At 35.2% G+C, this 23,700-nt stretch overlaps 3 protein-coding genes across 4 annotated transcripts; 2 read left to right on the top strand and 1 right to left on the bottom strand.

The window, feature by feature from the left end:
• Positions 1-3,636: 3,636 nt before the first annotated feature.
• Positions 3,637-11,575, top strand: LOC132157310 (eukaryotic translation initiation factor 4E-like). Of its 2 annotated transcripts, none has more exons than XM_059566597.1 (7): positions 3,637-3,753; positions 6,365-6,456; positions 8,520-8,615; positions 8,747-8,810; positions 9,026-9,139; positions 9,229-9,368; positions 10,459-11,575. In XM_059566597.1, the coding sequence occupies exons 1-7, from the start codon at positions 3,736-3,738 to the stop codon at positions 10,571-10,573; spliced, it is 639 nt and encodes a 212-aa protein (XP_059422580.1). In that variant the 5' UTR covers positions 3,637-3,735; the 3' UTR covers positions 10,574-11,575. The 2 variants fall into 2 exon arrangements, with proteins under 2 accessions (XP_059422580.1, XP_059422579.1); XM_059566596.1 differs by having other exon boundaries at positions 3,736-3,804.
• A 2,119-nt stretch (positions 11,576-13,694) lies between these two features.
• LOC132156599 (transmembrane protein 150A-like) lies at positions 13,695-18,553 on the bottom strand. Its single transcript, XM_059565546.1, has 7 exons — positions 18,242-18,553; positions 17,460-17,507; positions 17,302-17,373; positions 17,150-17,217; positions 16,877-17,007; positions 15,240-15,417; positions 13,695-14,435 (listed from the first exon to the last, which is right to left on the bottom strand). The coding sequence occupies exons 1-7, from the start codon at positions 18,304-18,306 to the stop codon at positions 14,248-14,250; spliced, it is 750 nt and encodes a 249-aa protein (XP_059421529.1). The 5' UTR covers positions 18,307-18,553; the 3' UTR covers positions 13,695-14,247.
• An 850-nt stretch (positions 18,554-19,403) lies between these two features.
• On the top strand, positions 19,404-22,809 carry LOC132157309 (NFU1 iron-sulfur cluster scaffold homolog, mitochondrial-like). Its single transcript, XM_059566595.1, has 8 exons — positions 19,404-19,645; positions 19,948-20,036; positions 20,184-20,319; positions 20,411-20,477; positions 20,571-20,682; positions 20,785-20,848; positions 21,851-22,025; positions 22,135-22,809. Exons 1-8 carry the CDS (start codon positions 19,590-19,592, stop codon positions 22,204-22,206), a joined length of 771 nt encoding a protein of 256 aa, XP_059422578.1. The 5' UTR covers positions 19,404-19,589; the 3' UTR covers positions 22,207-22,809.
• Positions 22,810-23,700: the final 891 nt, after the last annotated feature.

Here is a 23,700-nt window from a genome sequence, read left to right as displayed (position 1 = left end):
CTAATTTTGTTAGATTTGGCTCATGTGATCTTATTTGAGTTCAGATGATCTAACATGGCTCTCATTGCAACAGTCTGGTAAAAAAAAAAAAAAAATGTTCCTAAAGAAAAAAATGTGTTACATTCCTTTTTAAGTTAATATATTCACATTAGGGGTCTCTTGCATGTTTTTCCTCTTTTTTTGTTATATTTTCCCTCTTTTCTCAGGTCTCACATGTAACTTTGGACACAAGCTTCTACAATTTTTGCATTGTCTTCCGATTAAATTCTCCAGAATTTTAATTTACGTTATGTTTTTTTAAAATGGAAAGGTTTCCCTTACAACATCTTCATGTATATTATCAGTTTGACAGTTCTCGTTTGTATATGTTGAATGAAAGCTGAAGTGTGTAATTTCTGCTCCACTAGCATCATCAGACAAAATTGCATCAACAGTAATGACTATTTTCTGGCAGTTTTCTCAGATAGTCAGGTAAATCAATTGATTTTTCCAATGCAATCGTCTCAAGTAATGATTTGATTGCATCTCAGAGATGCAGATGTTACATCTTTGGGGAATTAAACCTACCATTGGCTTATTTACTTTTTTTTTATCTGAATGTTGAACCAGAGTTATTTTAACATTGAACAAAAATGACACACTTCAGCTTTAAGTTTGAATGTAAGCCATTATGGGCACTGTTATAATGTGGATTTTTTTTAACCTCCTCTTACCTACAAAACAAAAGAGCATATGATGACTTGAAGACTTGTTCATTTTGTGACTTGAAATGATCTGTCAAGGAAAGAAACACCAGCTTTTGAGAAAATAAAATGCACAGTAGATGTACAGTACATGTGAAGTGTGAGGCTTTTCCATTTGCACATTTTCTGAATGATTTTTAAACTCTTGTATATATGCACCCAAATAGCAGTTTTTCACATCCCAAACACATCGCTGTCTAATACGCTCTAAACAGGACATAGTAACATAAGAGAAGTCATGTAGTATTATTATTACTCTGCATTTCAACAGTATTTCCTATATTTTATATTGTGTATTTTCAAGAACATCTGATATTTTGAATAGATTTTTGATTTAGTCAGTTTGGACCATGCTCAAATATGTATTTGGCTCATATCTGCCAATTGTCCTCAGGAATATCAATTCCCTAACTATGGTGTCATAAAGAGTGATTTTCCTGGCAGAAAAATCAAATGACCTGGAATTTGGGAGAACTCATTCTCAGCTATAAAAGATTTTAAACCACCCATACAGTTGCACTTATACTATATTGATTGAAAGATTAATTCTGGCCTGATTGCCTTATATATATAAGACAGTTCATTATGACATGACAGCAGATTTAGAGCTTTGGCTCTTCAGTTTGAAGTATGTTCTCCAAGAGTGAGCCATAACTCCAAAAAGAATAGTGCATTTCAAAATCAACAAACAGTTTCTAGTGCCCTCTATGGACAGATTTTGATAAACTGTGGTGTGCATCCTCAGATGACCCCAACGCCCATGTTTTAAGTTTAAATTTCCATTGCATCTGTCTGCAAAACTCAAGAATCGAGTTTCCCTGAATAACTCCTCAGGATTGTCTCCACATAATATTCACTAAATATAGTGAATGTTGTATGATAACCTTGCAAAAAAGTAGCTTATTCCAGCGCTATTAGTATAGACCTACTTCTTTTAAACTAAAATATTATATACATACTTTCAATCCAACTTGAATGTATTGATTAGAGATAATACATTTATACTTAAGCTTACAGTATACTGACATTTACAGAAAAGTCTTAAATGTGCTTGTATACTGTATTTTCTTTTTCCAAATATGTGGTAAATACTTATTTTAATGCACTACTTGTATGTATGTATGTATGTATATATATGTTTGTGTGTGTGTGTGTGTGTGTGTGTATATATATATATATATATATATATATATATATATATATATATATATATATATATATATATATATATAAACCAGATTCCAAAAAAGTTGAGACACTGTACAAATTGTGAGTAAAAAAGGAATGGAATAATTTAATAAATCTCATAAAGTGATATTTTATTCACAATAGAATATAGATAACATATCAAATGTTGAAAGTGAGACATTTTGAAATGTCATGCCAAATATTGTCTCGTTTTGGATTTTATGAGAACTACACATTCCAAAAAAGTTGGGACAGGTAGCAAATAAGAGGCCGAAAAGTTTAATGTACATATAAGGAACAGCTGGAGGACCAATTTGTAACTTATTAGGTCAATTGGCAACATGATTGGGTATGAAAAGAGCCTCTCAGAGTGGCAGTGTCTCCCAGAAGTCAAGATTGGCAGAGGATCACCAATTCCCCCAATGCTGCGGCGAAAAATAGTGGAGCAATATCAGAAAGGAGTTTCTCTGAGAAAAATTGCAAAGAGTTTGAAGTTATCATCATCTACAGTGCATAATGTCATCCAAAGATTCAGAGAATCAGGAACAATCTCTGTGTAAGGGTCAAGGCCAGAAAACCATACTGGATGCCCATGATCTTCAGCCCTTAGACGGCACTGCATCACATACAGGAATGCTACTGTAATGGAAATCACAACATGGGCTCAGGAATACTTCCAGAAAACATTGTCGGTGAACAAAATCCACCGTGCCATTCGCCGTTGCCGGCTAAAACTCTTTAGGTCAAAAAAGAAGCCATATCTAAACATGATCCAGACGCGCAGGCGTTTTCTCTGGGCCAAGGCTCATTTCATTTCAGATCAGACATGGCCTTGTCCCAACTTTATTGAGATGTGTTGATGCCATGAAATTTAAAATCAAACAAATTTCTCCCTTAAAATTATACATTTTCTCAGTTTAAACATTTGATATGTCATCTATGTTGTATTCTGAATAAAATATTGAAATTTGAAACTTCCACATCATCGCAATCTGTTTTTATTCACAATTTGTACACTGTCCCAACTTTTTTGGAATCGGGTTTGTATATACTATATATATATATATATATATATATATATATATATATATATATATATATATATATATATATATATATATACAATTCCAATACTTCTCTGGAGAAAGATTCCTAATTCCTAAAAAGTCCTAATTAGTTTATAAAAGTTACTTTCTATTGACAAACTTTAAATACAAAACTATAGTTTATCTTTGTTGTAAAATATAGCAGCTACACTGTAAATCAACTTAAAGGTATTGTTATATAAACTTGAAGTATACTGAAGTGTTTATCTTCCCTGACACATTGCCGATCTCTTTTCATCGAATCATCAGTTTATCCACTAATTAAAGCACCAACTACTGTCAAACAAAATTGAAGTATATAGGCTAGTGGACATCTTTCACGATTGGCATTAGTGTTACTTTTCATTGCTGTAATACAATTAAAAATTAAAGGAAGTATTTTTTTACCATTCAAATATTAGCATTTGTCTGCATCACAATGAGATTATTTTGACCTTGTTTTTTGTATAGTTGAATTTTATTTAGTAATAAATAAATAAAGTCCTTGTTATTTTTGTTGTTGCATTAACCATCATTACACTTGTTTCCTTACAATTACACAATACGATTTTAGCCTTCTCTTGATTTTATATGTATGTTTCAAATTAGCGTTTTTGTCTCCCGCGTCCAGCGCGCGTGAGCACAGCCAGCTTCCGTAGATTCTGAGCGCGTGCGTGACGCAGTAGCGTCCAACGGTCAGAAATTTTTTTACAGGCAAGATGGCGACTTCGGAGCCGGTAAGAGGGAGAGGGTTTCTTTCATTTAGTGCTTCCCGGCGACCAGAAATGGTAAAGCGGAGTCTGTTGTGTTGTCTGCGAGACATGTTTAAACAGTGAGCAGCGCTGTTAAAATCTGGAGGTGTCCTTTATGTGTTGAGTGGGGTTTCGGGGCGCCACTGCTGCTGGTGACTTTATAGACAGGGAGGGTCCGGACAACGACATTCATCAGCCCTCACTGCCGTCAACGGGTCACTTCGGATCGGCGGAACGACACCCAAACGATTTTATGGTGGATAGTGTCGGGTTTTCTCTCGTCTCGACGTGATGAGATCAGATCTCAGAGATCTGGACACGTGTGTTCACGGCTAACAGTGATCGGCTAGCGCGCGCTGTCGTGGCTGCTGCTTAATACGCTTTATATTGATTTACTTCAATGAAATGTGACGTTCCCGTGTGCACGATTGTATTAGCGTGTAGTTTGACTCCGTAAATATATCGAATGTCATTGATCGTTGAAATAAGTGAGCATGTGTTGAGAGAAGCGTATACCGGGGCCGACAGTAGAGGGTGTATGACTCCAAACTGAACTGAAATATTAGACTTAAAGTAACGTTACTAACTCCATAGTGTGTGATCAGAGCTACACTGAATGAAGAGCACGCTATGATCGAGTTAGTTGTCTGAAGGTCCAGTCAAGTCTGTCTGATGTCCAGGGCTTTAGGGGCCAATAGTTTAATATTGCGACAGCTGTTTCCGTTTAGTATCTTTGTTAACTTGCTTCTCCAGAGATCTCAGATGATTCCAGAGCACCTTTAGCATTGAAACCAGGTTGACAGATGTACAAAATGTGTTTTAGGGCAGTTTGAAGGGTTAGTTCACCCAAAAAGGAAAATTGTGTCATTATTGACCCTCATGTCGTTTCAAACCAGTGAGACCTCCGTTCATCTTCGGAACACAGTTTAAGATATTTTAGACTTAGTCCAAGAGCTCTCAGTCCCTCCATTGAAGCTGTGTGTATGGTCTACTGTCCATGTCCAGAAAGGTAAGAAAAACATCATCAAAGTAGTCCATGTGACATCAGAGGGTCAGTTAGAATTTTTTGAAGCATCGAAAATACATTTTGGTCCAAAAATAGCAAAAACTACGACTTTATTCAGCATTGTCTTCTCTTCCGTGTCTGTTGTGAGAGTTCAAAACAAAGTAGTTTGTCATATCCGGTTTGCGAATGAATCATTCGATGTAACCGGATCTTTTTGAACCAGTTCACCAAATCGAACTGAATCGTTTTAAACTATTCGCGTCTCCAATACGCATTAATCCACAAATGACTTAAGCTGTTAACTTGTTTAATGTTTCTGACACTCCCTCTGAGTTCAAACAAACCAATATCCCGGATTAATTAATTTACTCAAACAGTACACTGACTGAACTGATGTGAAGAGAGAACTGAAGATGAACACCGAGCCGAGCCAGATAACGAACTAAAGACTGACTCGTTCTCGAGTCAAGAACCGTTTCTGTCAGACGTGTCCGATTCGAGAACCGAGGAGCTGATGATAATGCGCATGTGTGATTCAGCGTGAAGCAAACCGACGCACAGAGCGTCTGAACCGAACTGATTCTTTTGGTGATTGATTCTGAACCGATTCTGTGCTAATGTTATGAGGCCAGGTAAACCGAAGGCTTGCAATCATCGCCAATGACGCCTTTACGTCGAGAGCAAAAGAACCGGTGAACCGTTTTCTTCAACCGGTTTATTGAATCGAACTGTCAGAAAGAAGTACTTGTGATCCGAAAACCGATGCAACCGGTTCTTGACTCGTGAACGAGTCATTATCTGGCTCGGTGTTCATCTTCAGTTCTCTCTTCACAGCAGTTCAGTCAGTGTACTGTTTGAGTACATGAATTACTCCCGGATATTGGTTTGTTTGAACTCAGAGGAAGTGTCAGCCACATTAAACAAGTTAACAGCTTAAGTCATTTGTGGATTAATGCTTATTGGAGACGCGAACAGTTTAAAACGATTCAGATCGATTTGGTGAACTGGTTCAAACAGATCCGGTTACATCGAATGATTCGTTCGCGAACCGGAAATGACAAACTGCTTTGTTTTGAACTCACAACAGACACGGAAGAGAAGACAATGCTGAATAAAGTCGTAGTTTTTGCTATTTTTGGACCAAAATGTATTTTCGATGCTTCAAAAAATTCTAACTGATCCTCTGATGTCACATGGACTACTTTGATGATGTTTTTCTTACCTTTCTGGACATGGACAGTAGACCGTGCACACAGCTTCAATGAAGGGACTGAGAGCTCTCGGACTAAATCTAAAATATCTTAAACTGTGTTCCTAAGATAAACGGAGGTTTTACGGGTTTGAAACAACATGAGGGTAAGTTATCAATGACATAATTTTGCAAATTGGGCAAACTAACCCTTTAAGGTGTCTGGGAGGATCAGGTGATTGTTGGAACAACCCTGAACTTCCCACTGACATGGAAAAGTTTGGGGTTATCTAGGAATTCTAAAAAAGTTGTGGAAATTTCTCTGCTCTGTCGCTTTTTGTGAAGTTAAACTTGCTGAAGTTACTGGAAATAAATTTTTTCTCTGTTTTGCATTTATGCAGCGAGGAACTGAAAATGAAGAAGGCCGTGCTGACAGTCCTACGGCCGTGGTGACAAGTCCTGAACAGTACATCAAACACCCTTTGCAAAACAGGTACATGAAGTTCTCTTCTTTGTGTAGTTTTATTTGATGTTTCCAATGTAACACATCTATAACCCGTGCTGTACTGATCACAGATAACTGAATTCAGTCCCTAGTGCATTAGGGGTCTATGAGGTCCAGTCGTCCTGGAGCCATGGAGAGATCTTTACCAAAATCTAGAAAGCAGCATTGTGGCCAGCATGATGATGTGTTTATTAAATGATGGTGAATATGAGGAGCATAAAAAAATTGACCAATTTTCTAGGCAATATTTATTAAAAATCACTAAAACAAGAGTTTTGGCCTATGCCCATCACGGTTTCCACAAAAGTTTAAAGCAGCATGAGCACCAAATTAGCTTAATAGAATGATTTCGGAAAGATCATGTTGCACTGAAGGAATGGCTGCTGAAAATTCAAAAGATAAGTTAATTTATTAATAATAATTCACAGTATTATTGTATTTTGATTAAATAAGTGTAGCCTTGGTCAGAATAAGAAACAAATCTGAGGACCTCAAACTTTTAAACAGTAGTGTATATTTCAGTCCGGTTTATCTGTACTTACACTTGCAAGTCACTGTGATTGTATTTGGTTTCATTTCTTTCTTGGGATGTATTAAAAAAATGTGACGTTTACCAATCTAGTCTTGTGTGACATGGTGCGTAGAGAATTACTTTTTCGGTGGCAGTAGTGTTTAGTGTCATTCTGAGCTCAGAAGTCATATGAGCGATGCGGTGGCCGTCCGCCAGCATGCCACAGGAAGTGCTGAGCTCACATGTTGAGCTGTCTCATTCCAGCCCTTTCTGCCTTTTCACTGCCTGTGGCTTATTCCTGATATTTAGATCTGTGAGGACCTTCGTTCATTATGAAAGCTGTCTCTCAGTCTACTGAAAGATAGAGTAGCATTCACATTTCAGCTTGTATGGCAGTCATTTTTTACATTTTCATTCTGCTTCATTTTATAATTTTTTTTTCTTCTAGTTTGTAGACCGATAACCAAAAGTTCACCATAGGTCAGTACAGTTAACCCTGCAGTATCAGTGACCGATGCCCAGCTCTCTCGGCTGGTTTCATCAGCCTCTTATTATATGACTGATAACAATAGCAGTTTTTGTTTAGTGGAGCTGCATTGTTTCTTTGCCCTTTTTCTTTTATACTTCTGGATACAACGAGATGTTGTTGAAGGTGAAAATCCACTTTTGTTCTTTTATGCACTAGATTTTTTTGAAAGAAGTTTCTTATGCTCACCAAGCCTGCATTTATTTGATCAAAATTAAGTTAAATAAAATTTTATTTTAATGTATTTTTAACTGTAATGTGTTCCTGTGACACAGCTGAATTTTCAGCATCATTACTCCAGTCTTCAGTGTCACATGATCCTTCAGAAATCATACTTGTATGGTGATTTACTGCTCAAGAAACATTTCTTATTATCATCAATGTTGAAAACAGCGGTGCTGCTTAATATATATAAATACACATATATATATATATATATATATATATATATATATATATATATATATATATATATATAATATTTGGGATGCTGAGAGTATTTTCAGGATTTTTTTTTATTGAATAGAAAGCTTAAAAGAACAGCATTTATTTGAAATGGGAACAAATTTAACATGTATTTGCTAAATAAAGTGAATCTTATTGTTAAATTTTTTTTTCTATTACAAATTGTTTTATCAGAAGTTATACCTAGAACAATTAGTTTGAAAAGTTTAATTGAAAAACAAGCATGAATTTGAGAATGACTTGGTATTCGCTTTAGTGACAACTCCATGAGTTTGTGTGAAAACTAATGACCATGTTCATGAACATGATTCAAGATTAACTAAAGAACTGGAGTTTCGGCATCATCATTTCAGCCGCTTACCATCAATTCAGAGAATCACATGATCAGTGTGTATACTGTACTATATAATAATTAATACTCTAACAAGTAATATTTCTAATTTTTGACATTGGTTAACAGGACAATATGAGTCATCTTTTTGAGAGCTTCTGCATGAATATGATATGAATGACCCAAAGTGCTCACTGTGCTTATTTGCGTCCCTGCAGATGGGCTCTCTGGTATTTCAAAAATGACAAGAGCAAAAGCTGGACAGAAAATCTGCGTCTCATCTCCAAGTTTGACACTGTGGAAGATTTCTGGGCGTAAGTCTTTTTCCCTTTTCATATATTGAAGTCACATTATCATCCCTTTTTTTATCTCTTAACAAAGCTTGAAAATTTGAATGGCAAATTATGATGGATTTGACTTTTGACCATTTCCTTTGACTCCTCAGATTATACAATCACATACAGCAGCCCAGTAAACTTGGATTTGGCTGTGACTACTGTTTATTTAAGGTACGATCAGGAAGTATGTGTATATGGCCAAACTGAAATCTGTGGTTGATTATTAACAAAATATTTTATTGAAAAGCAGGTGCATTTTTGAGTTTCTGTGGGCAGCATTCTGGCTACGCTTGATTTTAATGATCTGCATGCTGATAAAAAGATGAATGTTAGCAATTTGCAAAAATGACAAAACGCTGATATCTAGATTATTTTGTATGTCTCAGGATGGTATTAAACCCATGTGGGAGGATGACAGGAATAAACTCGGTGGAAGGTGGTTAATGACCCTCAACAAACAGCAACGACACAATGACCTTGATCGCTACTGGATGGAGACCGTAAGACTTTTTTGATCATATTTTGACATGGATTAGTGGACCGCTTGGTGTGCGGTCAACTTCATATTGACTGCCTGTGTCATTTGCAGCTGTTGTGTTTAATCGGAGAGTCCTTTGATGAAGCCAGTGAAGACGTGTGTGGGGCTGTGGTCAATGTCAGGCCAAAGGGGGATAAAATATCCATCTGGACGGGCAACTGCCAAAACAGAGACGCTATCATGACGATAGGGTATGTTGCTTACTTTGTACAGTCCACACATTAAGGAATTTAAAGTTCAAATAAGAATAGATTGAATGTTTCCACTTGGTGTTTAAAAAGCCAGAAGTAAACATCAGTTCTGTATAGGATGATTATTTTTATTTTACATTAATTATATCGACTGAATTTGATTTAAAAATCACCTGCTGTAGCACACTGAAAAAGTTTTTCATTCATCCAATTAAAAATTTGTAGGGTAATGATTCACATTTATTTTTTTTAACTTGAGACAATAGTTATTTATTTTTCATTGGCTCAAGAAAAAAAATATAGATGTGAATCATTACCTTAATTGTTGTTGTTGTTGTTTTCTTTTTATGGATGAATGTAACACTTTGCATCTTTTTTATTCGCACCAACATTATTTGATTTTAACATTTTGGAATAATGTATTTATATAGCATACTTTTATTTAGTCTCACTGGTAAAGACCTTTTTTAAATTTAAAACCAAATTTAAAAACTAAAATACTGAATGCTGATGCTGAATGTGTGTTATTGTTTTCAATAGCCAAAAGTTACTTTGGCCTTTTAAATACCAAATAAACATCTTGTTTATGCACACTTTCCTTCTTTCTTATTTGTTGCTTAAAGATTAAAAAAAATAATAATCTGTATCGGAATCGGCCATGAAAAATCATGATCGTGCATCCCTAATATTTTGATGCTTTTGAAAGATAATTCTGTATTTATTTGTAGAAATATTATTACAATAATATATTTTAAAATGTAATTTATTCCTGTGATGCAAAGCTGAATAGTCTTCGGTGTCACATGGTCCTTTAGAAATAACTGCTCCTCAAGAAACATTTCTCAGCAAAGTTTTGTAATTCTTTGATGAATAGAAAGTTAGAATGTAAATCTTTTGTAACATTGTCTTTACTGCCATGTTAAATGTAATAAAATGCGTCCTTTAAGTATTTATTTTGAAAAATTTTACTGACTACAAAGTTATTAATTCCAACCTGAAATGCCTGTTTGATGTGAATATGCTGATATCTAGCTGTTTCTGAACTGAAGCCTTCATTGTGACCATGAAATCTGTTGTTCCTCCCCTGTAGGCAGCAATACAAAGAGCGTTTGAGTCTCCCAATCAAAATGCTCATCGGATACCAGTCACATGACGACACTTCTAGCAAAAGTGGCTCTACAACAAAGAACATGTATTCAGTTTGAAGAAAACTCATTTCAACTTCATTGTAGGTTTATAAAATTTCAAATTCGCATCACATTAATACTTTTGAGTTGTCAACTACTGTAGTGTCCTTCCTTTTTAAGAAAAGAAAAAAAAAGTCAAATATGTAAATGTAGTGCTCTCCAGCCTGAAATGATCCAGCACTGTTACCGTGTGGATCCGGGTACGTCTGCTTAAGACCTGGGAGAGGACCGCATCCGCTAAAGCTATACGACTTGAGCTAGATGTTACTGTTGTTATCATTTAAAGGACTAATCGAGACTTACCTAGCTGAAGAGGTTCTAAGGCTTAGATAAGAGACATACCATTCTTTGCTTTAACCTTTCTTTCTCTCACGTGTCACACCATGAAGTGTTTCTCACCGTCAGACGAACAAATAAAGCCACCACTAAATCCACACGGACATTTTAAGGGTCCAAACTGTTTTAACATGCTTCTGTTGGAGGTGTTTGGCATGAGAAGTGATTGCAGAGGCACCTGCAAACTGACTATCTTAAAGGTTTGTAAAGGATTACTTTTGCTCGCGCTCCAAATTTGTTATTTGGAGGAGTGGTCATTTATTGTTTCAGCTATGCTGGAATTGCGGCATCTTGCTTGTAGGCCTGTCTAACAGTTGTGTTTCTCCCCTTCATCTATTTATGATATATGCATTGCAGTTGAACTATGTAGTGAGCGGAACACCATGAATATCAATCTTCTGTTTTCTTTCGGTTACTTTTTGAGGTTCTTAGCAATGAGGACTACTGCTTGCTTTTCTTTTTCGTTTTTACAGTGTATTCAGTGAATGCCTGGACATACATGCTTTTTAGGTTTGCTACCACTTTTCCCCTCATTGATACTGTAGACATTTTTGGATCAGTGAAAGAAGAGAGGATATTCATTGTGAATTTATTTTGCTCATAATGTATCTTTATTATCTGTAACTCCAGAATGTATATTACCTTCTTTCAAAGTAAAGGTTATGTGCTTTGCATTAACATTTTGATTTTTTTTTTTCTCCGTTTCTTTATTCTCTTGAGTTCAAACCTGAAAGTTAAACAATTATGTCATGTGTTGCCATCAGCACGAATACATTTCCCTGTGTATTTTTGAGCGGGCACTAGAAGCTGCCCCACTTAAAGCAGCACTATGTAAATTCTGGCGCTCTAGCGGTTAATAAACAAAACTGCACGCATCCCGCGGAAGAACATTCTAACCGGAGCTACTTTCTTCAAGTTTATGTCTATGGCGATTCACGCAGGTATGTGTTACTCCGCAGCGGTGACAACCCGGGCTACAATAATCCAAAAATAATCCCTTATTATAAAAGTGCCGTACTGATTTGGGATAAGGCAAAAAGTCGGTTTGGTAGATAAATGATGTTCTCTCTCATTATATACATTTTGAAAACAGAAAAAAATTACATAGTGTTGCGTTAAGATAAACTAAAGAGTTACTGCAGGTATCAGTAGTGTTTTTTTAGGCCAAACTAGAAGTTATACTCGTAAAAGTAATGGTTCTTCAAGATGTCTTTGTGGTGAAAGAAGGTTTTTCAGATTATAAAAAGTTAAGCAAGAGCTTGTTCTTTTAAGAAACTTTGAATATTTCTTTGTTGAGCCAAAAGTGGTTCTATTATGACATCGCTGTGAAGAAACTTTTAAGCACCTTTATTTTTGAGAGTGTGGCATCACCCCGGTTTTCCATTGGCTTTTAGACCGTTACAGAAAAGAAGCTCTTCTGCTCTTCGACCAATAAAACATTTCCCTTATCAAGATAATCTTCATAAATGAGCACAAGCTTTTATAAATTTAATAGTCGCAGGGGTAAAGCGCAAAAACATAATGGGTTGCAAAGCTTCAACCTCTCCATCACTAAGCTTTAGACAACTCTTCCAATCTAGATTGCTAGAGCACTATTATAAACACGACTAAAAGCGGACTAGTGAGTAGATGAGTTTTCCTTTTTGGGGTGAAGATTGTTCAATGTCCCTGAAAACCCCTTTTGTCCCATTTATCTTCTTGTTAGCAACTGCTTTCAAGATGCTTAAAAATCACTAGTGTATTGCTGATGCATTTTATGTCACAGAATAAATATCTTGAGCTTGTGTTTGCCACACACCTTACATTTTGGGGGTAGCAGAACCTTGAGTCAAAAATACTAACTAGTGTCCAGGTTTTAGGACTCATTTCTACACTATAGTATTCTTTAGCACCGGTCCAAAGTCCTCAGCTGCATCAGTGTCTTTGTCTTATAACAGTAGAAGTACATAACCTTTCCAAACAAAGTCACTCCTCTACTGACTTTGAAAGTTTGTGTGGAGTTTAAACAAGCTGTATTGTATCTCCCTTCCCTGTTATGGAAAGGTCTAAATCATGCAGTATTTGACATTGTATTAGCACACTGTAGATTTATTTGTGAAAACAGTTTTGAGTCTTCATGGCCAATATATAGATGACTACATTGCTTAATAATAAAAATGCCAGTAAGAAAACTTGAGATGATTTCTCCTGAAAGTGTCAACAAATTGCAAATTAAAAAAGTGAATTACTGCATGCAAGAATTATTTTCTTAGTTAAACACAATGGGTGTGTCAGAATTACACAGAACAGGTGTTTCAAGAGCTTGTGCTCCCTTTGAATTATTGTACAGCTCTCTTTATATGCCAGTGTGTGTGTGTGCTAACATCCTGCAGGCCATTACGTTGTGAAACCATTCGCATTCCAGGGAACTTTTCTATTAGGCATTTGGCAACAGGGGGTGCATGTCTACATTAATTTAAGTAGCATTAAAAAAAAAAAAAATTTCAGCAGTCAGATTGATCCGTGTATATTGATACATTCAAACTAATGCTGTAAAGTCTGTCATAGTAATGCCAACAATTAAGCTACTCGACTTGTACCTGTACAACTAAACATCAACAAACTATTATACAGAGGGAAAAAACTGAGCCCTTTGTTGCTTGCTTTGACACAGCAAATGTTTTTGCATTGTAATTCTCTGTGCTAGTAACAAATATTAGGAGTTAAACTTGATTAAATTTGATCCTTTCTTGGACCACTTATCCATAGCATTTCACCTAAATTAACCTCATATCTAGAGTATTGACATACAGACACAATAAGAGATCATGGAAATAATTTAATTTGAGATAAACCTGTGACTATGAATGGATTATTCTTATCTTTTTATACATAGACCTTATGACACTTTCATTTCAGACAATTACACATTTCCCGCAAGCAGTTGATTTCCACATTATCTAGGGATTGAGTGATTAGATTAAAAGTGTGAGGTAAACACTGAACAATCATGCACCGGCCAAGTTACTGTTGCTAACAGGAAATCTAGATATGAGTTCAAATATTGCATTTGTAAGGTATTTCCCTACAGTATTCTTAAAGATGGTTAGAAAGAAACTGAGAAATTCAAAGTGCCTGTTGCTCCACTCTGAGATAAAAAAAATCAGAGGATCCTGCTTTAATATAAATCCAGTGTTTGCCATCTCAAAGAGTATGTACATTATATTACAACTTCAAAAGTATGTACAAACCCTTTACAAGTCTTCGAACGTCCCCCGAGTAGACCTGCTGCTTGAATGAGGCTATATTTAAAATTGTTTATAAGATCCATAACAGAAAAAATAATTGAGTTCTGAAGGATTTAACTTAATTTAACATTAAGACAAAATTAGAGGTTTCTCTTCTTCTTTCTTGGCTAAAAGCACTGAAAGCATTGATGAGGAGAAAAAGTAGAACTCCACAGAGTAGCTGAGTTCATAGAGCTCCAGATTGACACACAGAAACCATTCAAAGACAGCAGAGATGTGCTTGAAGAAGTAATCCTCCTGGATGAAGAAGATGCCATCTGATGAAAGCAGAGTTATGGAGGAAACATAAATGCGATTACTAGCTATAAAGGGATAGTTCTTCAGTGACTCACCCTCATGTAGCTCCACACCTGCCTGTGGAACACAAAAGAAGATATTTTGAAGAATGTTGGTAACAATAGCAGGCAGGGACCAGAAAATACAATGGGAGCCCAAACTGCTTATCACCGTTCTCCAAAATATCTTACTTTGTGTGTCATAGAAGAAAGAAATACATGAGGGTGAGTAATATAAATGATAAATAACTTAAAATAATAAATAATGTTGTTTTAATTTACGATTTTTTTATTTATTTTTGAGCAGCAAATCAGCATATTAGACTGATTTCTGAAGGATCATGTGACCCTGAAATAATGAAGCATCACAGGAATAAATTCAATTATATTAATGTATCAAATATATTAAAACAGAAGACTTATTTTAAATTGTAATGTTTTTTAACTAATAGTTTTTACTGTATTTTTAAGACTTAGTGATATACACAACTTCTTATTAAAACATCAATCCCACATATCTGAATACTTTTTTAGCCTCTTTAACTTATTTTTACTTAACATTTTCCTAAATGAGTCTCTGCTTTATTTCTATGAAATAATATTACTTTATTTCTATAAAATTGTTAGGGCCGTGTATATCTAAAAAGAGCCCTGCAACTACAACCGCTCTTCCTTTTCACCTGGATGTCATTCTTGCTTTAGACTTTAGGATTTTTGGAAGCATAGACATACTGAACCATAATTAGTAAAAAAAATATGCAAAATATTTTGAGCGTGAAAGGATACAGAGGATGGTGGCAGTGATCTGGATAAATGAGGAGATGATGCGTAGAGGGTAGAGAACCCGTTCACATCCAGTTAGCATACATTTACTAGTGAGGGAGGTCAGGATGGTCATGTACAGACACACAAACACAAAGCTCACAGCAGCACCCAGGTAATGGAGCAACACCAGCTCTGCTGGCTGCAAGAAAACACAGCAAACAATGTCAGGTTCACCACACACTCTGGAAAAAAAAAAGGTGTTTCACATTGATGCCATTTAAGAACCATTGTGGATTTCTTGAAGTACCTGTAAGTGAACTTAAAAGGACATTTTTTTGTAATAAATGTGAAAAATATTTGAAAAATGTAACAAACTGTAAAGAACCTTTTGTGTTATGGAAAGTTTCCAAGAATGTTAAAGGTACTTCACAGAACTATGTCAAATACAGCAAGGAAAGAGAATGTTTCAGTTCTCTTTTTAACAAGGATACATAATACAGAATTACAAGTGTGTGATGTGGTTGTATAGTTAAAATGTAATTATATTGTAAAAAAAACAACAACAAAAAACAGGTTCAATTTGTTATTTAAGTGAAAGATCATGCATGTGTAATGTATTAGGTTTGTTTTGTGACTCCACCTATGATTGACTTCACATGAATGTTGTCATACAACTTGTTATCTTATATGCATGGTTAAGGACCTTTATTTTTGAGTGAGGCCACTGAAAGTAAGGAAAGAGTTAGACTCTTTTGTTAAGTCCATGTCACCTGAGAGTCTTTTTATTAAACGAATGGTTTACCCAAATTTGAAAATTTGCTAAAAAATAAAATAAAATAAAAATGCTTACCTTTAGGCCACTTAAGATATAGATCTGTTTAATTTTAAGAAAATTAGCACCACTTGTTCAGCATTGGATCCTCTACAGTGAATGGGTGCCGTCAGAATGAGACTCCAAGCAGCTGATGAAAACACCACAATAATCAATAATCCAGTCAATTAACATTCTGTGAATTGAAGTGTGTGTTTGTAATAAACAAATCCTTTATTAAGGTGTTTTAGCTTTAAACTGTGACTTCTGGCCAAAATAAGTGTCCATAATCCATAATAATGCTTCTTCTAGTGAAAAAGTTAATTCCCTGTTGTCCTCTCACATCCAAAATACACAAAAATAATTGTTTACAACTGTTTTGGATTGTTTTCACTTTGTAAATGGTGCTTGATCTGTGCATATTCCTCTCCAGATTAACGAGACAACTTTTTCACCGGAGAAAGCAATATTATGGATAAAGGATTCTAGTATTTTAGAAACACTGTTTTGAAGTTGATGGATTTGTTTCTTACAAACACGCAGATTTTTGCTTCACAAGATGTTAATTGATGGACTGGAGTCATGTGGATTACTGTGATGTTTTTATCAGCTGTTTGGACTCTCAATCTGACGGCACCCATTCACTGCATTGATCCTTTCTTTGGTGAGCAAGTGATGCACTAAAATTCTCCAAATCTGATGAAGAAATTCAATGGTCTGGGGGTGTCAAATATCAGCAAATTTTCATTTTCGGGTGAACTACACCTTTAAGAATTTTTGTAGTGATTTGTCAGCACCTATACCATAAAAGAAGTAAGATTACTCAAGGGTATACTACTGTACTTACATTGCAGTTCCCTGCCATGAAAGCACCCACAGACACCACACAGCCTAAAATCACTGCAATCTTACTGAGAAGAGAATGAACACTGTTCCTGTCCAGGATGTGTGCATGATGGAAAATGCAGAAAATCATAACTGTGCAGAAAAAGAGAAGATGTATTACACAGATTGTCTCTCTTTAAACCACAATACAATTCATGATTGATAAAAATGCTATTTAACTCAATGCGTTTGTTAAGACATAATCATAGACATGAAACATAATCCGAAAACCCACACAAAAATGAACCAGCATTGATTGTTGCTGTGAAAAGGGAGTTTTCTGGAAAGTTTGTTCCACTTGTGCTGCAAAATAAGCAGAACATGTCATTATTTTGGATTATGAATTGAAAAAAACAGGTGTTTTAGAGGTTAATGTGTTTTACAGACCTTATGGTGGGAACATTATCCAGGGTGCAGCAAACACCTGTTTCATTTGGTTGACATGAATTTCTGTATTCCCTGTTACATTAACAAAAAATGTTATAGTGAAACATGCATAACAGAATGATAACATGAAATACTGCTGGTTGAGCTCATCACTTTACCAGTTATTAAGTGAGCAGACATGGTTGAAACTTAATGCAAGGCCGTATCTGTAAAGACAAGAGAACTCTTTACAAACACAAGTCCTTTTGAGCCACTCTGATTTGCATATATTACACTGTTCTGCATCATATTTGCTGAATGAAATCTAATACTGGTTTCTTACTAATGTTGTTGTTCTTATTCCAAATGCCTGTTTTAGCTGAATCTGTGTGATTCAGATCATTGTGCTTTTGACAACCATTGGTAAGATGAGGAAGGCTTGTATTGACCCTAGATCACCAGAAAAACTGCCACAAAGTCATGATTCCTGTCTTTATTTGAGCCAGCTTACTAACTATGTTTCTGATCCTGACTTCAGTTCTGAGTTTAAAATATAATGTGCCTTGACGATTATGAAATCAGCACTGAAATCAATTGCCTCTTGTTATTGCTTTGTTGTTTAGCTTGTTATGCAACATTCATTTACACGTCAGCACCAATGTCATAATGTAGATATTAATGAATTATGACTGAAACGTAAATTACAATTAAAACTATGCCTGCCTATCTATCTATCTATCTATCTATCTATCTATCTATCTATCTATCTATCTATCTATCTATCTATCTAGTATTCTCATCAACAGTGAAGAGATATAAGAAATAATAATAATAGTAATGCAAAAGTTTTATCAGTAATAAAAGACAGTAGGAAAAATCTCCATCTGAGTTTTAATTTACAATACATTTGTCAACATGTAATTTAAATGGAGAGAAATGGCAAAAAATCTTGTGAACTCACACTGTCCAACATCCGATGAATGAGACGGCACACAGAACAATTGGTAAGATAACCCAAACAGCCATGTTTCTTGGAGAAAGCTGGTTCAAGAATAAAATAAAGTGCCGATATCTCAGAAGTGATTCTTCCACGGAGGTCTTGAAAAGCTGACTGACATATTAGCCCCTCAAAAACACGTTAACACGTCCTTTATCATCTTTCACTTTTCTGCTGGCCTTACCGGTTTACTGTCTACCAGATGAGCTACATTCTTACATAAATAGGCAAAGGAAGCTTTGAGACATGCACCACGTCCAGCCACTCCTCTATATGGTAACCACCTTCTTTAAGAGAAGAGAATATAAAAGCCACAAGGCAACTGTAGCTGAGTCAACTCAGTCTTGTCCCAGTGTTTACTTATGATCTTAGTTGTCCTGAGAGCATGTTATTTAAGAGCAGTGGTTCCCAAACTCTTCAGGTCACCTTCCACCTTCAATCAAATCAGAACATCTGAGCGTCTATAGTTACAACAAGGGTCCCTCGAAATGTTTAAGCATTAGGCAAATTTACTCTTTTTTAATGCAGATGGACTGAAAAACAGACACATGTTACAATATTTTGATTGATATCAGTAAATAAATCATATGCCTGCTGCCATAAAAGCCTTTTCAGTCCTTTTTAGTGTGGAAGAACCCAAGAGTAACATCATACCTACTTTAAAATAACATTTAGAGTGGCTAGCAATACAATTCAAAAGGTTAATATGCATCATGTATTATATAATTAGGGCCTACATTAGATAAATACAGTCTTTCAGTTCAATGTTTTATCGCCGAATTTTAGAATCTTAATTTGATTGCATCTCAGTCCAAATAAAGACATAAGGTCAACAACCCACATCCTGCATACATTATTAGTCACGAAATAAAAATAAAATGTATGAACACAGCGTGAAATGTAAGGCAGCATGTAAGAGACTGACATCACAGTTTTTTCCCCATAAATCTTCCGTGTTATGCAATATAGAAGGTAAACATAGTTTTAATTAGTCATGGGGTTGAGTACATTTTAATTTTGGGCTAATTATCATTTTGTCATTTTCATTTTGAGGTAACATTTTTGAAACTATCCCTTTAAGAAGGGAAGCGCTAGAGTCCACGTGCGCCTCTTTTTATATCGGTATGTCAGGTGCAATGCAGTTGTTTTGTCGTGATTCACTCTTATTTCATGTGCAGTTCTCCACATGGTTTTATAAGCACTATATGTATTTTTAATAACACACAATATTAATTTAACATGCACAAAGTCGTATTTTTTCAGCAGGAGAGTTATTGGTCGCGTTGGGGTCCTAAATTTCAAAACAATCGAAATGGCGGCGTCTGTAAGATGGAGTCTACTGCGCTTCATACGGTTACATCAGATGAGGTTGGAAATTTAATACTGCATCTTTAACAGTATTCAAATCGAATATGTGTATTGTTGCATAATAGAATGTCAACTGATAATTGTGCTGGGTTTACCACAGTAACCGTAGTTTCATTATATATATTTGTTTTTCCCCCATGTCTTTATAGTGAGTGTAGAGACTGCTAACTGAGACTTATTATAGCACTTATTATATCATTGCTCTTTTGTTGATTTTGATTGCTTCCATTGTCCTCATTTGTAAATCGCTTTGGATAAAAGCGTCTGCTAAATGACTAAATGTAAATCTGATTCTCTCTTAGATTGCCTGTAACTGACAGAAATGAGTGTTATTCAGTGTGGGCTGCCCATAGAATACAGTCTCAACGGTATGAATGCAAACCATTCTCAGGTGAGGCGTGTTTTTTTTTTTTTTTTTAAACCTGATAACCTCTTTATTACATGACAGATCACTTAGTTTTGATGAATTAAAGCTTGTTATTCTGTTGAATTTAATATTGCAATCTTGTAATCTTACTGAGGACTTTTTTTATTGTAGTACGAATGATTTCAATTTTAACTCAAGACACACCAAACCCCAGAAGTCTAAAGTTTCTTCCCGGTAAGCCTGTGCTGGGGACGGGAACTCGAGATTTCCCAACATCAAATTCGGCAGAGAGTTCCCCTTTAGCAAGGTAAGCTTCTTTGTCTAGTATAGAGTCCTTTTGCACATTGACGGTAAAGTCTTGCTGTGTGTTAAATACATTTGTTATAATCATCCAACAGGGATCTTTTCCAAATTGAAGGCATAAAAAGTGTCTTTTATGGCCCAGATTTTATCACATTGACAAAGGTAGTGTTCAGCAAAAAGACAGTCTGTTTGGTTACTAGCCTTTTTGAATGTTGCATTTAACTCAATTTGTGAATTTGTTGTTACTAATTAAAGACAGACAATGATGTTGACTGGACCGAGATTAAGCGGCATGCTATTGAGGTCATTACTAAGTTCTTTGAGAGTGGCGAGGCCATCACAACGGGAGCAACACACACTGAGAGCAGTGAGCGAAACATGCATATAGACTAAATACAAGTACAAATTGACCAAAACAGTTTGATACATTGTATTTAAAATGTGTATCTTTATTTCTTTTGTTCTTTAGGTATTACAGAAGATGATGATGAAATTGTCTTAATGATTAAGGAGCTTTTAGACACACGGATCAGGTACGTTTATATTGTTTTGATTCAACATAGACTAAAGTTTAAAGGCTTTTTAAAAAATATATAAAATTAGTACTTTTTTGAGCAAGGATTCATTAAGCTGATCCAAAGTGATATTAAAGACATTTATAATGTTACAAAAGACTTTTATTTTAACACTTTCATCAAAGAATCCTAAAAAAAATTCTTAGTTTCCACAAAAATATTAAGCAACACAACTGGTTTCAACATTGATAATAAGAAGAAATGTTTTTAAACATATTCATTTCTGAAGGATCATGTGACACTGAAGACCGGAGTAATGATGCTGAAAATTCAGTTTTGCATTTCAGGAATAAATTACATACAGAATATATTAAAATAGAAATTAGTTTTTAATATTTTAAATTGTAATACTTTTAAATTGCATCCTCATCACAAATGAAATTTTCATTCCGAAAAAATATTGAAAGCATGTTTGATCTTTATTATTTAATGTTGCTGCATTTTATAATTATTCATTAAGAATTTGTTTTGAATGTCAATACTAGTCATAAGCAGGAAAAGCTTTAAGCACAACACAGTAAAATTACTGTATATATGGACAGGACATTTAAATTAGATGCTAGTTATGTATTGAAAGACCAGCAGAGTTCAGTGCTTTTAATTGTTTTTCTTCCCATGCTCCAATATATTATGGTGTACCCCAGGGCTCCATTCTGGGTCCTCTTCGGTTTGCATTATATATATATGCTTCCACTTGGTCATATAATTCAGAGAGACAATTTATCATACCACTTTTATGCCGATGACACTCAGCTCTACTTTCTTATCAAAAATAATAATGGTTCTGTGTCTGGCCTGTTTGACTCCCTTGTGTGACATAAAATGTTGGATGAACATGAACTTCTTACAGCTTAAAGAAACAAAATTATGTTCACCCCACAAGACATGACCTCTGACATAGTTAATCAGTTTGGTTTTCTGTCTTCAAATGTTATTAAAATAAACTAAACTTTCTTTAAGACCGACGGTTCAGGAGGATGGTGGTGATGTCATATTCAAAGGCTTTGAGGATGGCACAGTGAAGCTGAAGCTGGTTGGGTCCTGTACAGGCTGTCCCAGCTCCACAGTTACCCTAAAAAATGGTATCCAGAACATGTTGCAGTTTTATATACCTGAGGTGGACAATGTAGAACAGGTGAGAGATATAAATCCATCAGTTATTCATGAGAACATCGCTTGCATATTTAACTACAGTGATCATGACTTTCATTATTCATTATTGCATGGTTTTCACCATTTTTAAGGTCGAGGATGAAGTGGATGAGATCAACATGAAGGTGTTTGCGGAAGTGGAGAAGAAATTGCAAGACTCTTAGCAAAAGACCCAGCTCTGCTGTCCACATATTTCAATTGGCTATTGTTGTGTCATAAATATAGTGGGATTCCAACACTCTGTAAGGATGCTGTATATTTAAGGTGCCGAATCTAGAATATAATGTTATATTTAACCAAGCTCAAAGTTGTAAGTTGTTTGATTTCTAATGTAATAGTGCAATATTGTGATTGCATGTACAAGACAACTGCACTTTTCCACACCTTTACGTATTCTGTCTGGCACTCATCTGCACTCACTGAGTTACAAGGTTTCTTAATGGGTTTGTTACTTGTCTGAGAGAAAAGGTTAAATTGAAGACGGTTATGCTTTTAATTACTATGTTTACTGAACATTGCAATTTCACCTGGATGTCTGGCGAGTGCAGTAATTAAGTGGGAGTTCTTTTATAGCAGAAATACAATGCTGTGTTCCTGATACATTCTCAAACCTGAAATGACCACTTGAAGTAATGTAGATCTTCCACAGCTCTAAGAGTCTTTGAGAATGAGGACAGTTGTGAAAGTCTGTATTCATGATCATCTACAGCTGTCATCCAGCAGTTCTGGCAGACCTATAATGAAATAAAACAGTTGTGTATAAATTAGTGTTGATCTTGGTGTAGATATTTGTCCTACTGTGTACCACTCCCCCCCCCCCCCCCGGGTTAAATTTTTTTTTAAACAAATTGTTGAACATGTTTTTTGCCGCAATTTGTTCTTTTTAATCTTTTTTTCCCCTCAATTTTTTCATTTCAGTGTAAAAATGTCAAAATATTTATGAACTAACGTGTTTCACGAATTGCTCCAGAATGATACATTTGATTATCTAATATAAAAATGTCCAGAAACAGTCCTTTGAAGCACTTAACAGCATTAACCAGCTTTCTAGGAAATAAGCATTACACATGTATATGGTGGAATTTTGGAACTAAATCTTAAAATGCACGTTTTTATTTTATTTATTTTTATTTTTTTATTCAGTCATACATTCATTCAGTTAGTGAGTTTGTTTTAGTTTACAAAAACACTTGGACTATTGTCCTGTTTCATAGTAGAAATGATTTTAGAAACTTAAAACCTAAAAATCAAACTTATGGGGGATATTTAAACAGTCTTGCCTGTTTACTATTACGTCATTGGAAAATCCTAATTATTACTATTTTATTTAACTTTGCAAGCAACACAGGATAATGAGAAATAGTAAAAAAGTGTGTTAATTTCTGAAATCAGTGTGCCTAAAAATTCTACAGTTCCAGCTTGTCTAAAAACATGATTTGAAGTCAAATTATTAAGTAATAATAATATACATATATAATAATAATATGACTGATAATAATAAAAACAACGATTTAGTTATATATATGTACTACATATAACATATACATAACATATTGTGTAGGAATGTTTGGATTTTCTTCAGTATGCGCAGCATTGCGCACTGTCAAGTTTTCCCCGATCCGATCCTGGATCGGGGTTGCACTGAAGCGAACTGCGCA

This window comes from Carassius carassius, chromosome 14 (genome assembly GCF_963082965.1).
Source record: "Carassius carassius chromosome 14, fCarCar2.1, whole genome shotgun sequence".
Taxonomy (NCBI): Eukaryota; Metazoa; Chordata; class Actinopteri; order Cypriniformes; family Cyprinidae; genus Carassius; species Carassius carassius.
This window is presented reverse-complemented; position numbering and strand designations above follow the sequence as displayed.

What these genes read in the sequence shown, in the direction of transcription:
- LOC132157310 (XM_059566596.1), top strand. Translation starts at nt 3,736, where the DNA reads ATGGCGACTTCGGAGCCGGTAAGAGGGAGAGGGTTTCTTTCATTTAGT. An exon ending in AAACACCCTTTGCAAAACAG is followed by an intron (nt 6,457 to 8,519) that starts GTACATGAAGTT and finishes GCGTCCCTGCAG; the next exon opens with ATGGGCTCTCTGGTATTTCA. An exon ending in ACTGTGGAAGATTTCTGGGC is followed by an intron (nt 8,616 to 8,746) that starts GTAAGTCTTTTT and finishes TTGACTCCTCAG; the next exon opens with ATTATACAATCACATACAGC.
- LOC132156599 (XM_059565546.1), bottom strand. Translation starts at nt 18,306, where the DNA reads ATGGCTGTTTGGGTTATCTTACCAATTGTTCTGTGTGCCGTCTCATTC. An exon ending in CAATGCTGGTTCATTTTTGT is followed by an intron (nt 17,008 to 17,149) that starts GTGGGTTTTCGG and finishes TTTTCTGCACAG; the next exon opens with TTATGATTTTCTGCATTTTC. An exon ending in GATCACTGCCACCATCCTCT is followed by an intron (nt 14,436 to 15,239) that starts GTATCCTTTCAC and finishes TGCTTTCATCAG; the next exon opens with ATGGCATCTTCTTCATCCAG.
- LOC132157309 (XM_059566595.1), top strand. Translation starts at nt 19,590, where the DNA reads ATGGCGGCGTCTGTAAGATGGAGTCTACTGCGCTTCATACGGTTACAT. An exon ending in TGAATGCAAACCATTCTCAG is followed by an intron (nt 20,037 to 20,183) that starts GTGAGGCGTGTT and finishes TTTTTATTGTAG; the next exon opens with TACGAATGATTTCAATTTTA. An exon ending in CTTTTAGACACACGGATCAG is followed by an intron (nt 20,849 to 21,850) that starts GTACGTTTATAT and finishes ACTTTCTTTAAG; the next exon opens with ACCGACGGTTCAGGAGGATG.